This window comes from Populus trichocarpa, chromosome 14 (genome assembly GCF_000002775.5).
Source record: "Populus trichocarpa isolate Nisqually-1 chromosome 14, P.trichocarpa_v4.1, whole genome shotgun sequence".
Taxonomy (NCBI): domain Eukaryota; kingdom Viridiplantae; phylum Streptophyta; class Magnoliopsida; order Malpighiales; family Salicaceae; genus Populus; species Populus trichocarpa.
In genome coordinates this window covers 7,888,533-7,904,980 of record NC_037298.2, presented here as the reverse complement: position 1 = coordinate 7,904,980, position 16,448 = coordinate 7,888,533, and the positions used below count along the sequence as shown (strand labels likewise).

Genomic DNA, 16,448 nt, shown 5'->3' with positions numbered 1-16,448 from the left:
ATATGTTCTATCTGCACCGCACGAATATCCTAATTTTTAATTAAAAAATAATTGATTCATTATTTTTTTAAAACTTAAAAAAAAATATAAAATATATTTTTATCAAAATAAAAGGAGAAGTATATGAACAAGGAAATGGATTTTTTTTAATTAAAAATATAAAATTTCTCCTCTTGAATTTGAGGCATTAAATTTTTTATGAATATTTTTTTAATTATCACACTTGCTAAAAAAAATTATTATTCTTAAATAAGAAAAATTATTACATGGATGAAAAAAAAATTAACTAAAAAACAGATTTCAAAACACTTGACTAGTCTTACTATCAATACCAGCATCCTCACCATCATTGTCAATACAAGTGTCGTTGTCATCGCCAAGCAAGCTGCAACTCGCGGTCGTGACTTGTATAGCAGAAATCCATTGTTCCATTGCTTTAATTTCCAGACAAACATAATTTTCTTGATTATTCAATAATCAAATTATTAGTGAGTCCTATAGAGACTATCATATCCTTAATATAATACTAACATTATAATATATCTCCAAAAATTCCATCTTATCTCCAATTAAGGATAAACACTACCAGAAATTCAATGAATAACAATGACATTACTTATGAAATTTTTTTGTTCGTATTTTGCGGGGATATTTACCAACTTAATTAATTCGCTCGCTAAAACCATTGGTACATATCGACAAAAACATTCCATCGATATATACCAAGGGAATCCCATATAAAACATAAAGAATATTAAAAAATAAAGAGGTGCAATGACATGAAAGTTTTTGTAGATGATTTTACCGGCAGGATTATAAAGGGATTCAAATCGGGATGCTCGTACAGTGACGTGTCCACTTCACCGATAGAATTGCCGACGGATTCACAAATAAAAAATATTTCGTTGGAGATTTTATTAGTAAAGGTTAATATATGACCTGACCATCCTCATCTATTTTCTCCTTCTTCTTCACCCACCTTGCATCTAAACAAATTGCCCCCCTCTATATATTAACAAAATGCAGGAGAGTCTTGCGAGGTTTGTAAGAACAGTACTGATTCAACTCATGGCAACTATACACGTTGTTTATAGTGATAATGCGGTATGGATGTCGGGGTATCACAAATAATTCCTAATGAGGTGAACTTCTTCACTGTCATCCCAAAAAAACAAAGTAATTAATTCATGTTCATCAAATGCAGGGAATGATGATACACAATTAACTCAATTCTTGAAGCAGGTAGTGGTATCGTGTCAACTTTTGGGTTCGGCTCCCACTTTATATAATAAGCATTTGATCGATATTCACTGTTTATATAATTCACGAATATAATAACTTGTTTGATATTTAAAAAATATATATTTTATAATAACTTGTTTCATTGAATAATATTTAAAAAATATTAATTTAATACATTTTAAAACAAAATATATATTTTAAGAAGTCATCCATCCCTCCCTCCCTCTCCCTTCAATTGCAAGAAATTGATTAAAGAGGCAAGCAAAGGAAGCATGTTTGCTCTACAAGCCCAAGGAGAAGAAACATGTAGAAATTTAGGTGAAGACCACATACAATAGGCAAACCTTTTGTTAGATACCAAACTCTAAATTCTAAAATTGTTTCATTTAATTAGTAGTTTCTTGTGCTAAAAAATCACATATTTTTTTTGCATTAATTTATATGGAATAGTAATTTTGCTCAATGTAAATTTGTTTATTGAAGATCCTGTGAGAGCTGGACAGAAAGAATTTAAACAATGACTATAAAAACCAGAAATTCTTGAAAAATATATTAAAAAGTAGAAAATAGATTAATCTCAGTTTTTTTATAATATTTATTGCAATTAAAATAGATATTTGTAAGAAAAGTAACAATTTGAATTATGGAGAGAAAAAATTATTGTGTTGGGAGAATTTCTCTTTTTTTATCCATGTATTTTTTATTAATAGCGGTTAAAATGGATATTCATAAACATTTTAATCAAATGTATCTCTTCTATAAATCCCTTTCTTTATTCATATATTACTTTAATTATATTTATTTACAATGTATTTTATTCAAAAGTAAAAAAAAATTAAAATAAAATTGAAGGATAATATAAAAAAGCCAGACATTTGTGCCTTTAAGGATGGGCCAACATGGGTGGTCTAATTTTTATTTTATTTTATTTTTTTTAAAAAAAAGCCTAAGCAGGTGGCTTTATTTTTTTAAGGAATCCTCTTCCCTAAATTTTTTAATAAGACAAATAAAGTGTCTTCCGTTGTTTTAAATTATAGCCACACTTGTTGGTTGATGAAAGTTGGAGTTTTCTTTTTTTTTAAAAAATAAATAAATAATATTTTCAACCTTTTTTATTTTTAAACACCTAAAAAATTACAGGTAACCATTAAAATCATTCTTAGCCTAAGAAATCCTCCAACCGGTCTAGAACAGCAAATTTAAACTAAATAAAAATATTTCTTAAACTCGTATCTACTTTTTATCAAGAAGATGAATCTATAAGACAAACTCATTAATATTAAAATTGATAATTTTCATCCTCAAATACGCATGACTCTTGTCTTTTTTCTTTTATTTTTTACGACTTTCTCTTTTATCTAGTAGAATCAAAACATAAAATTTTAAAATGGACTAAATATGCATAATTTAAAGTCTTTAAGTATCAAATTAAAATTTTCCATGCCTTTTGAACAGCTAGTTCTATTTTTTTTCTATTTTGGTTTTTATTCATAAAATTTTAAACTATAGTATTAAATATAAATTTATAAAATTGATATTTAATTGATGAAAATTCTCTCATATTCAGCATTTGCGAGAGTGTGCAAAAAAAAAAAAGAAGCAAATCCCAATAAACAAAACGTTGCAAATAAAATATGCAAGAATTAAGTTACAGAAAAAAAATCAATAATAAAAAAAACTGCATTGTTCCTCGGACCCTTGAACAGTACCGTTCGTTGTGATTCATGGTTGGTGAGCACCGATGTAGAGTACAAATAGGTATTCTTTTAATTTACATATGTAATTAACACTTTATTTTGCATATAAAAACTCTAAAAAATGCTTAAAAAGAATCCAAAAACACCAAAAAGATTTAAATTTGAAAAAAATAAAACTATATTAAAGCTCATCATATCATTAATTGGATCCCCTTTTTTTTACATGAAAGTTTTTGATACTGTATGATATTAACCTTTTACTCATTTGGACAAAATAATCCATAATTAAAATTTATATTATTTATTTTTACAAATTATACTAGTTAAAAATAAATATTCGTATTGTTAAGTTCTATTCACAGCATATATATTTAAAAACAAGGTTTTCAAATAAAAATATCCGTTAAAATAAAAATAGTAGAAATTTTGTAAAATTAAATTTTAAATATTAGAGTCAAATATATAGTGATTTATAAAGTTTTATTTCTCAATTTTTTTTTCAAATATAGATATTTATTAAATATATATTAAAATGTTTTCCATCATACCTGTACTTTAAAATGTAATTATAATTATCATCCATAAGAGATTCTAATATAACATATTTATGTTTTGATAGTTTAATCGTACAATATAAACTAACTAAAATTTTAAAATAAAATTCCAAAATAACTTTAAATTTTTTTTAATCAAAACAACTATCCATGTTCGTTATAATAAATAATGAAAGTCCTTTATCTTCCTATTTCTTCTATTTTTCAAGATAAAATGTGAAATTTTCTTATCTCAATATAAGATATAAAAAACATATTTCTAGTTTTTAACCAAGGTAAATTAATTGGTGAAAATTTGTTAGGAACCTTAAAAAATCATTTTTAATCCCAAAACACTCTAAAATTATTCAAAAAATAAAAATTCAGACCGAATATAAAAATACCTTTCCAAGCATTCTATTTTTTCCAGCGTAATTAAAGGTATTTATTTTTTTGTTGAACTCTCATTTTTAAGATAAACTAATTGACACTAAAATTAATTTTTTTATAATCAATCAACTACTTTATCCATTATCTCTATTTTTAATAAATTTCTCTCTCTTTTAGAAAAATTTAAATGTTAAAATATAATGAAAATAAAGTTTAGAATGAAAATGTAAAAATCTAAAGCAAAGGAAAAAAATAAAAACTTCAAGGACCAATTCAAAGCTTTTAGAGCCAAGTAATTAGTAAACATGAAAATGGATATGTTTTTTTTTTAATCTTGGTACTAAAAAAATAAAAATTTTATGGATCAAACTGAAGTTTTTAGTGCCTTGCAATTAAAACATGAAAATTGATTTTTTTTTAATTGTATTGTTTTAATTTTTAAACTATAACCGTAAATTTTACTTTATAATATTAATATTTAAATTTATATTGAAGTATTTTATGACACATCAAATATTAAATATTATAGAGCGGGGAAATCCAAACAAAATCCAAAATATAAAATGATGAGAGCATAACTTCGAACTGTCAAGTCGAGAGAAATAAAGCTAATTGATTGGAGTGCAATAAATAAAAAATTCAGAGACGTTGAAAAAAAAGGGGCTATAAACGACAACGTGAATAGTGTATGCTAGCAGGCTAGTACTTGTGTGTATATTAATCTCTGGGACCACAGATCCCTCCAAGACAGGGACTTTTGGTCTGTGAGAAGATGCCACTTGGTGAGCCAGGACGATCTTGGAGCCCACCATTACTTTGACCACAAATAATTTTGATGGCAGGCACGAGGCAGATACACAGGCTCATGTGAGTCTTGTCAATTTAGTGTTCTTGTCTGGTCTCCATGTTTCTCAGGAGCCAGCCGGCACCATGAAATTAAGGGAAAGCAAGCCCTGAAATGAGGGAATTAATGTGCCTACTACGAGCAGTAATCTCTGAAATTCTCCAATTCTACACTTCTCAGGCTTTATTATAATGGAGGGCAGGCACCGGCAGGCTCCTTTTTGTGTAATTGGTTCACGATGAAGGTAGTGGCACTAGGAATCCACGACAATGGAGTTGTTAAAAAGTTGCAACGACGCCACTGCTTTAAGAATATTATAGATGTTCTCCCTCCTGCTTTACTATTGAATCTGAGTGCAGTATATTTACTTTTATTATTTTATTCAAATTCAATTACATAACTAACAGTAATTATTGATGGTATATTGTACTAGCGATGACGATTTAAAGTGTTTTTAATTTATAAGTGTTTCAAAATAAATTTTTTTTATTTTTTTAAAATTATTTTTGACATCAGCACATCAAAACGATCTAAAACAATAAACAATTTTTTTTTTCAAAATTTAAAAATTTGAAGGAACGCGGTTTGCACTCGCGTTCCCAAACACTCTCCTATTAGTTTGCATTTTCATTTCTAAAGGGATTGAGTGTTAGGGAATTTGAGTTCTTGAATATTCAAATAATGGACAATTCTTCAGAATTGAGGGCTTAGAGTGTTAGTGATAGAGTCCTGATTTTCTTCATTACAGTTTTTTTAGTGGAATTAAGTCAGTGATTTTACAATGAGGAGTTGTTGTAGTAAATAAACATTAAATTTTAAGAATAATATTGTTTGTTCTTAGTTTGTATATGATAAATGTTGAGAATATTTTGTGAGAGAGTCAAGATTGTGAACCCACTACCTACTTCATTCAAATAATATTTATAACCTTTGCACCTTTTCTTTTCATTCGAGGGGTCGAAAGTCTTTTTTTTTTATATATATACATCCAATGGGGAGGGAGTCCATTACACCAACATTAATATCGATGTAAGTGTCTTCTTACACAATATTAATGTTGATGAGAATACCACGTCCCTATAGGAGGCAACCTACATCATCTTATATACAATATTAATGTCGATGACATCAATCCTGATAATCGACATTAATATTGATTGATATATAGCCAGATTTTAGATGACTTTTCGCATAACTAGTGTATAAGGAATGATGATCCTAGATTCTCATATGGTATGTTTGGATCTGAAGCGATCCTAGACTTAAAGGTGTTGAGTATAACGTCTTTTTAGGCTTAAAGGCATTTGGGTTGATTATGTAGTTGAGCCCAAGAAAATCGGGTCTAACATCTTGTCAGATCCATACATGTTTAGGTTTGGCATGTATCCGAGCCTAAGGGAGTCGGTTCTGACATCTTGTCAGGTCCATATGTGCTTGGGCTTGGCACGTAGGCGAGCCTAAGGGAGTTGGGTTTGGCACCTCGCTAAACCAATATGCCCTTGGGCCTGGCGAGTGACTAAGGTCAAAGGAGTTGGGTCTGGCACCTCGACATACCCGTATGTGTTTGGGCCTAGCAAGTGGCCGCGCCCAAGGGAGTTGAGTATGGCATCTCGACAGACCCAATGCGCTTGAGCCTAGTATGTGGTTGGGCCCACTTGTGTGGGAGTTGGGCTACACCTCGCGCAGACCCGCATGCGTTTGAGCTTAGTGCGTGGCCGGAGTGAAGAAAGTTGGGTCTGACACCTCATCAAACCCGTATATATTTAGGCCTAGCTCGTGGTTGAGCCCGAGAGAGTTGAGTTTGACATCTCGTCAGACTCACATGCATTTAAGCCTAACGTGTGGGTGAGCCTAAAAAAATTAGGTCTGACATCTCACTAAATTCATACGTGCTTGGGCATAGCACATGACTAAAGCTAAAAGAATTGGGTTTGACATCTTGTCAGATTCATATGCATTTGGGCTTAACGCCTACCAATTAAAATTTTCATAATTAAGATAAAGAACAGAGATTACCTATAACAATTAGAAATGACCATCAAATTAAAAAGTTAGGCATTTGTTTCAACATCACGGTGTTTTTTTTAAAAAAAATTTAAATTGCCTTGCCGTAAAATCATCAATCAAAATTTGAAAATTTTAATATTAGTTTATGGATTAGAAGTTACACCTTATTTGTTATATAAAAAAAAATTGTTTTAGGTTATTTTCATCAAACATATTTTTAATTTTAACTTGTTTTTGTCATATGTTATTTTTAAAAATAACTTTTGAATTTTAACTCAAAATTAAAAATTATAATTCAAAAATTAAGTATTACTTTAAAAAGGCGTGAGTTTTTCACTATGTAGGTATGTACTATTTATCCTCTCAAACATTACCGTGGATGAACTGTGCAAATATTTTTTTTTTGGTCCTTAAACTCTTTTTTTGGCGATTTTATGTTAATTGAAGACCTTAATTTTGATTTCTTATTAAATGGTGAGATTGAAAGAAGAGGAATCAAAATGAAAAAGATGCCAAACATGGGTAGCGTGCCATAAGTTTTGAAAAAATACATTTTAGTCTTCAAACTTAAAAAATAACACAAATTAAACAATTTCAGCACCTCAATATTTTTCAAATTCAATTTTTGTGCAAAAGTTCATTTTTGTTATTTATTTTTTCTCCTGTTACTTTATTTAATTAATTTAATTTGTGTCTCTATTTATATCATCATTTGCTTGAATAAAATTATTATAACAAATAAATTTAGTAAATATAACTGGATAAATATCTTGTCTTTCAAGATTAAATATCTTGATATATACATGTCTCTTGATTTTTCAAGTTTTATTTTTAGGTGTTATTAATTATTATTATTTATTTATTTATTTGTACACATCATTCTCGATTTATTTTATTACTTGTACTCATAAAATTTTTAATTTGAATTTAAGTTTATTAAACTATAAAAACATGTTAAAAAAATTTATATATGTAATTTTTATATAAAAAATAAAAACATCTAACTTGTAACGGAGAGCGGGTCAGTAAATAGGAAATTGTAACATCAGTAATTGAAGACTGCCAAAAAGGTTTGTCTGCAACGCCGTTTAAATTTCTTTTGTTTTCTATGAAATCATATTTAAACAGAAGCATACAAGAGCCGTCCAAGTAACTAGAAGTCTTTGGTCTCTAAACATACCAAGCTGGCTTTTGAATTCTTTACTTTTTTTTAATCTTCGCCAGTGGGCATGCACGCGTGCACACTTTTTGGAACTTGCAGGGCAATCCCTGTTCACACAACTTCCAAACAACATGTTGCCCTGAAATTGGGTGACCAACAAACAGTATTTTATAATCAAATCCCTGATCGACTGGTCGTTCATCGCTTAACACTTGACTGGTTTCCCATGACCCGAAACAATTTTCTTTCATAGATGTTCTAATTAATGGAATTTTAATATTGGAAGGAGGATCTTCATTCCAATCAGATGATGTTAATCAACAATAAATCCAACTATCTTGTGGGAGTAATGGATTATTTAATGTAGGTAGTTAAAAAAATTAGGACTTGATTAAAAAGTTATGACAATTTCAAAGACTAAATTGAAGAAAAGAGATGTGAAGAGTTTGACATGTGCAACACATGCTCTAGTATGTGAGAGGTGTTGTCGTATTAAGGTGGCGTGTGCCGGCTCTTCGAATTTAAGAAGGATACTTTTCTTGATAATGTTTGAATCATAGCGAAATGGGTATTCTATGTTGCCGGTGATGCAATGCACTCACTTCTAGTGTGTCTTTGTCGACCAATTTTTTTTTTAGGTTTTATTTTTAACCCAACTTTAATTTTAATCCCTCTATTTCACATCATTTATTTTATGAAAAATCCAAACTATTTTTTCAAATCGATCGCCAACATCATGTTTCTCCAACACCCCCACGAACTTATAATAAGCTAATTTAATTAAATTATAAAGTCAATTCTTAATTAAAATAATGAATTACAAAAAAAACAAAACTATGATTATAAGAAAATGGAAAAAAAGGCCAAACAATAAGTGCACAAAGATTGGAGCAGTAGAACACAAAGGTCAACTAGTTTATCTCTTACAATGATGATGGTATTGTCAGAGGTTGTTGATATTGATAAGAGTAATTGAGGATTGGAATTAGTTTATTTCAGTTGAATCAGATTCTTACTTGATTTGGTCGAAGTGGGACTGAATAGGAGTTTTCGCATGGTCTGTTTTCATAAAGTCAAGTGATTGCATCAACCAACTTGCAGCATCCTCGATATTTTTCATAATTTCTTATATTTTTGTGACTCCGTAGATAATTATTATAAATATTATAAAACAAGTTATTATTGATAACTAAGAATTATTTTAATGAATTCAATACGTGAATGTGCAAACTCAGTTAAGTTATTTTTCTTATCATTATTTTGCTTAGTGTTGCTCTAGTATCTTTTCTCAAATAAACACTATCCACGAATCATTAGGAAATATTTCTAATAAAAGCACCCCGAATTTTGTATTCCCTATTTACATATATATAAAAAACAAGCCCGTTAAATAAATAATAAAAACACATGATGTATGAGTCCCACAAATTTCAGAGCTACCGAAAACTTACATGGTTTTTAACTTCAGGACAATTAAAGGTTTATATAGTCGTTAACTTCAAGGCCTATGAGATTAGTTGAGGTGCGTGCAAACTGACCCGGACACCCACGTTAATCTAAAAAAAAAATTAAGATAATCTTTTCTCGGTTCCAATATTTTATAAAAGGGAATATTCACTAATTATATCCATATATTTTATAGAAGGGAAGAGGAGAAACTTAAAAGAAATGATTTATTTATTTCGCAATAAAGGATATTATGCACCCGGAGAGGACAATTGAGAAACCTAATCTTCTTGATATGATGATGATACCAATAAGTTGCTGGGCATATTCACTAAAGAACATAATTACTTTTTTAGGCATAATTTATCTTGGTCCACCGCACCTGCCATACAAGAGCAGGGCAGATTCGGTTGGGACGGATAAACTTTTTGAACGGCGATGGCCTTCTTCCTTTTTCTTTTTTTTTTTTTTTTTAAACATGGATGTCTGTGTTAGCTTGTGTATACCTCGACTAATTCAATGAGGCCTTAAAAATCATGTAAACCTCCAGTGACCATCATATTAGCAATCACATGACTCGAACCTGAAACCATAGGAAAAACAAACCCCTTGATCCTAAATTCTTACCACTATATCATATACTAGATGATTATAACCTTTTATTTATTGAGACACTAGAATGTAATCAAACAAATCATAAGAAGAACTGATTAAATAAAATTGTAAATGGAATCTCAGTTCGTGTAACGTGGATTTATCAATTTGTAGTTTGCTCTATGGAATGGGATTCTTTCATGAAGACGAATGATTCAAGCTCGTTTGTTTCATAAATTAACACTGTCTCATGTTTTAATGTTTTTTTTTTTCTGGATAAAGATTGGAAGGGGAAAGACAGGTGTAAAATTTAGGAGCTTTTTATAATTGCGTTTCAAATTTTATTTTTAAAATCTTGAATTTTGTTTTTTTGTGTAAAGTCAATTTTTTTTTTTAGATGATTTTGATTTGTTAATATTAATAATAATTTTTTCTTAATATATTTTTTAAAAAATAATTACTGTCACCCATCTAAATACTCCGTTTAAGTCAAGTTCAACGACAAGGAGGGTAATTAACTAACTAACTAAGTAATTAATTAAAATCAAAGGTATAGCGTATCTAGAAAGAGTGGAAATTATGGTAAGTCGGGGAAAAAAAAGGCAATGGTCAAAACACGCGTAAATTAAAATTTGGTCCATGGAGCTTGACGCCCACACGCTTTTGCGAAGCGTTGGTAACAAAATCCAATTAGAGGGAGACAAACAGCCGCTACCCAGGTTGGCCCCAACCTCCCCCCCACCTAATGGAAGCCACTTCTCACCTTTTTATTTCCCTGCCTCCACCACGCGCACGCCCTTTTATTTGGTGATGTGGATTTATCCACTCTTTTCTTCTCCTTTATTTTTTTTGCCTTTCCGAGTCTCTCTCTTGCTGCTCTTGTATTTTCTTTCTGACCATAGCATGGGAGCATTAAGGTGAACAAAAAAAAGCCGTGAAGGGGGTGTGCGCTTCCTCTTTTTTCCCTTCTTATATATATATATATATATATATAACTTAGAAAGTTCGTTTTAAAATATATTTTTTACTATAAAAAAATAAAAAAAGATTGGACTGTCAAACATATTAAAGTCGATGTCTCCTCTATGTTGGTGATCCCTATTTAAATCTAATGAATTAGACAAAAGTGCCCAACCTTGTATTATAATATTAATACCTCTCTCCCTCCCCCCGTCACCTCCTCTCTCTCTATCTCTCTATGTTGCAGTATATAATAGGGTAGCACCCCGACCCTTATGGATCATACCTCCAAAATTCAAAGTTCAAACTAAAATTCTTGATTTTTACCTTTGATAATTCCCTCCCTCCCTCCCTCCCTCCCTTAATTATAAGCAAGAATGGTAGTTCCTTCTCCAACACCAATACGAACCAAAACGACGAAGGCTTTAGGAATTCCTACTGTTGATCTTTCTCTTGACAACTCGAGCGTATCACAGTTGATCGTAAGAGCATGCGAAGAATATGGATTCTTCAAAGTTATAAATCATGGGGTCAACAAGGAGGTCGTGACAAGACTGGAGGAGGAAGCAGCTCGTTTTTTCGGAAAACCAGCCGCGGAGAAGCAACAGGCTGGACCTGCTAGTCCTTTTGGATATGGTTGCAAGAACATTGGCTGCCATGGTGACACGGGCGAGCTCGAGTATCTTCTCCTCCACACCAATCTTCTCTCCGTCTCTGAAAGATCCAAAACCATCTCGAACGACCCTTCAGGATTCAGGTAATTAAACATGTTCTGTATGTCCTGTCTATTCAAGTGATTGATCGATCATGCTGTTTTTGGTATCTTCTGCACAAGTATATGTTGTTTTATGTGGATCACAAACACTGATCATCATTGATGACACGAATATAGACAAACGCAATGACAAAAATAATCATACACACAAGGGATTAAAGGGGAGAGGAAGATGTTTTCTGTGCCAACAATGTGGCACAGGTTCGCGGGGTTTATGCTCAGTTTGTGGCGTGCTCGGTTCATTTTCAACGGGTTTTTTATTGTACAATTTAATATTATTATATGATAACGGTTGCACATTTCTTAAAAAAACTATGGTCTTTGAATGGAACTTTGGTGGGCGAGGGAATTTATTATGAAATTGAAATGGTGGAAAGTTGTTTAGTGTAAATGCCTGGTATCCTAGAAAAGGACATCTTTCCTTCATCAAAAGAGAAAGAATTACTAATTAAATGCAACTTACAATTCATTTTTCTTTTCCACTCAATTTAATATATCCAATAATCCCGTTTACCTCGTTATCTGTAATAAGTTTCGTCAACTATTTTAATATATATATCCACACTCGAAAGACGCAACCAGTGATGTAGAAATCCTCCTCCCCCGGAGTATTACGTAGGGGTTGCGTCTGAGACCCTGTGTTTGACATGAAAAAAAATATTAAATTTATATTGTTTTAGTATTTTTTAATAATTTTGATATATTAATATTTTAAAAAATACTTTAATATGTTTTTAAGTGAAATATATTAAAAAAAAATACTTGGTAAAGCAATATTGAAAACACAAGAGCTCTGTACCTCTAAAAATCTCTTGGATAACTGTTCTATTATTCATCCCTTGATCACTCTCTTTATTTTTAGTACTAGTGCTAGTCTTTTGGACTCTGCCCACTCTAGTTGCTCTTGATTAATGAATATTTTAATTCTGAAAAAAAAAACCCACGAAAACAACCTGATGCCTTCCCAAGCTGACGGTTCCACCTTGTGATTGAAGGAAAACCTTGCCTTACTTTGCTTTTTGTACCGTCAACAGCTATTAGCCGCGTGGCATGCTTCTTTTATATATAGATATAAACGTGGGGCCTAAAAACGGTCCAACATGACTCAATCAAACAATCTTGGGAGTTACAAAGAGAGATCAGCATGCCCTACCCGAAAGATTAAAATGTTCACCACCAGCTCCTTCTATCTTTAATGTTAAAAGTATCCTTAGATAAGTATTTTTTTTTTTTTTGCATTACTTCATGCACCCGCGAGTAGAAATCATAAAAATGAGGAGTCGTTATAAGGATTTCTTTATAAAAAGATCGCAGGGATCTTGTCGTGCTCAATGTTGAGCCTAAATTAACTGAATCAACTACATATTTAAACTAGACAAGAGAGAGACAACATGCGAATATATGCTTGCTACATAAGTCCTTGTATTGGACACCCACATAAAAGTATATAACCATAATATTCACATTTTATTTATGTTTGATTTTCTCTTACCAATAATAATAATAATAATAATAATAAAAAACACTAGCAATAATGAAGCCCCACTTTTCTGTCAGTCGAGCACTAGCCCATAACCATATCATTGCTCCCATTAACAAAACAAATTATAATTAGATGATAAAGTCATAGAGAAATCAATAACTTCACAATCAAATCAAGAAAGAAATAAAAAACTTCACTATCAAATTAAGAAAAAAAGATATGGTGATCAGCTTAGTACATACTAAATTGGGTAATAAGTAAAATTCACGTTCTTATTTAGGCCATACAAAGCAAAGAAGATCTTAAATGGAGATATTAGATTATTCATGTGGGTTCTTGCTATTTGCTACCGTGATTTGAAGCCGCACCTAGAAAGCTTTATTCATAGAGGAGCTTTTTTTCTTTAAAAAACTTTAAGCTCTACGTACACCTCTGCAACTTCAATTCTATATTTGTCAATTATCGATTTTTATGTTACTACATCTCTTCTTTCTTTTATGTTTTTTTGGGTAAAATGTTAGTGTGCCTTTCCTTTCCTTTCCTTTCTTCCTTTTTCCTCTCTAATGCTCAGTGGCGCTACCATTTCTGCAGTTGTGCGGTGAGTGATTACATAAGAGCAGTTAGGCAGCTTGCATGTGAGATTCTTGATCTTGCGGCTGAGGGCTTGTGGGTCCCGGATAAACATGTATTCAGTAGGCTCATCAGAGACGTCCATAGCGATTCAGTTCTTAGACTTAATCACTATCCTGCAGTCGAAGAGATCGCAGATTGGGACCCATCACCTATAAGAATTGGTTTTGGTGAGCACTCCGACCCTCAGATCTTGACCATCTTGCGATCCAACGATGTTGCGGGCCTCCAAATTTGCTTGCATGATGGTTTGTGGGTACCCGTCCCTCCTGACTCCACAGGATTCTACGTGATTGTGGGTGATTCCTTTCAGGTTTGTAATGATCACTCATGTAGGTTATCATTTTCCCCATCACTAAAGAAAAAAACAAATACTACCAAATTTTCTCAATAATAATACCTTTTTTTTATGGTGTCAATTCTTAGGTTTTAACCAATGGGAGATTTGAAAGCGTGAGGCATAGGGTATTGACAAACTCGAGCCAGCCAAGAATGTCAATGATGTATTTTGGGGCACCACCCCTTACTGCATGGATCGCTCCTCTCTCACACATGGTTTCACAGCAAAATCCAAGCCTTTATAAACCCTTCACTTGGAGTGAATTCAAGAAAGCTGCCTACTCTCTACGTTTGAGAGATACGCGTCTTGACCTCTTCAAGATTCACGCCACTGAAAAATCTGCTTCATTGTAATTGGCCTTCAGTATATTATTTAAGGTCCCAGTCTTGTACTTCTTGGATAGGATAGAAAGAATTAGGGACGGAAAAAGAAAAAGAAAAAGAAAACTCTTGCAGATGTAAATAGGTCATAAAGTTAAAGTTGACGGATTATTCTATTGGATCGGCTTCTTTCTCTCCTTTCTTAATTTCTAGCACTCTGTAACATTTGTTTTTGTTGTAGCATCTCGTGAATGCAGGGAAAATAGTGTAAGTCAGGTGCACGTCACTCTATTAAAAAAAATATATGGCTGTTTATTTTGTATGCTTTTTGTGCACAGCCTTGTACTTCACAGTTATAATAATGTTAGATTTTCAATACTAGAAAATTATTTTCTCCCTTTTGTTTTTTCTAAGTTTGATGTATAAATAGTTAAAGATATTGATGATGTTTTCAAATTTAATATGCTGTAATAATGTTATTTAGTATTTGGATAGAGTTGAAGTTCAAGAGATAGAGTTTGCTGAATATATTCTGGAGACTATAGACTTGTCTACAACACTCCCCTCGTGTGATTTATATATATAGGTATAGGGTTGTACACAATACTAAACATGTAGTGTGCTACATATGATCGAATCCTATATAAGATAAATACATGATAAATAAAAATATATTAAATACACATTTTATAATACATCCCCTCAAGCTGAAGAAGAAGATTCCACATGAAGCTTAGACCAAAAATAAGTGAAGGACGCAGGAGGAAGAGGTTTGGTAAGAACATCATCAAGTTGATCCCACGAGGAGATGAACCAAATCTCAATTTCCTTTTTAGCAACTCGATCACGAACGAAATGATAATCGACTTCAACATGCTTAATGTGAGCATGAAAGATAGGATTGACATGCAAGTAGGTAGCACCCTAATCGACTTCAACATGCTTAGTGCGAGCATGAAAGATAGGATTGACAGACAAGTAGGTAGCACCCAAATTATCACACCAAAGGATAGTTATAGGATCAGGAGAAAAATGAAGATTTGACAACAAAGCCCGAATCCATAAGATCTCAGCAATACCATCCGCAAGAGCCTTATATTCTGCTTTAGTCGAAGAACGAGCCACTGTTTGTTGTCTTCCAGACTTCCAAGAAATAGGTGTACGGTTGAGATATACCAAGTAGCCAACGGTGGATTTTCTGTCATCAAGACTACCAGCCTAATCAACATCTGTAAAACCATGTAAGGAAAGAGAGGAACCCCTAGTGATGTGCAGACCATAAGATGTCGTACCTTGGAGATACTAGACAATTCTTTTGACAAGAGACCAATGATCATCTGTAGGCGACTGCATAAACTGACATACTTTATTTACAGCATAACAAATATCCGGACAAGTAAAAATGAGATACTGCAAAGCACCAACAATCTGTCGGTAACGGGTAGGATTAGAGTATTGAGTATCTGAGGTCAACAATAGCTTAGACGAGGGTGAAGCAAACGTGTCAAAAACTTTACATAAAGACATACCAGCTCGCTGAATGATATCAAGAGTATATTTGTGTTGTGAGAGCATAAGTCCCATGATAGTCTTAGTGACTTCAATCCCCAAGAAATAATGCATAGAGCGTAAATCCCTAATTTTGAATTCTGAATTATGAATTCAGTAAGGTAATCAAGTGGCATAGCAGAGTTGAATTGGTCCCAGTTAGAAAAAGGTCATCCACATACACAAGCAAGTAAATAAGATCACGACGATCAGAGTAAATAAGTAGAGAAATATCAGCATTAGAGGCACAAAAACCAAGAGAACAAAGATAATCATCGAGTCTGGTATACCACGCCCGGGAAGCCTGTTTTAAACCATAGATAGACTTGTGAAAACGACAAACATGAGATGATATAGTAGGATGAGAGAAACCAGGTGGTTGCTCCATATAGACATCTTCTTGAAGAATTCCATTCAAAAAGGCATTGTGAACATCTAGTTGATGAATAAACCACCCGCGGGTCACAACAATAGTAA

The 16,448-nt window shown here is 32.1% G+C and overlaps 1 protein-coding gene across 1 annotated transcript; it reads left to right on the top strand.

The window, feature by feature from the left end:
• The first annotated feature begins 11,133 nt into the window (after positions 1 to 11,133).
• Positions 11,134 to 14,745, top strand: LOC7495200 (gibberellin 2-beta-dioxygenase 2). Its single transcript, XM_002320924.4, has 3 exons — positions 11,134 to 11,632; positions 13,725 to 14,076; positions 14,190 to 14,745. Exons 1-3 carry the CDS (start codon positions 11,253 to 11,255, stop codon positions 14,454 to 14,456), a joined length of 999 nt encoding a protein of 332 aa, XP_002320960.2. The 5' UTR covers positions 11,134 to 11,252; the 3' UTR covers positions 14,457 to 14,745.
• Positions 14,746 to 16,448: the final 1,703 nt, after the last annotated feature.

Excerpts from the sequence above, each read along its gene's own strand:
- LOC7495200 (XM_002320924.4), top strand. The coding sequence starts at position 11,253 with ATGGTAGTTCCTTCTCCAACACCAATACGAACCAAAACGACGAAGGCT. Across the intron at positions 11,633-13,724 it reads AACGACCCTTCAGGATTCAG|TTGTGCGGTGAGTGATTACA; the intron begins GTAATTAAACAT and ends CCATTTCTGCAG. Across the intron at positions 14,077-14,189 it reads TTGTGGGTGATTCCTTTCAG|GTTTTAACCAATGGGAGATT; the intron begins GTTTGTAATGAT and ends GTCAATTCTTAG.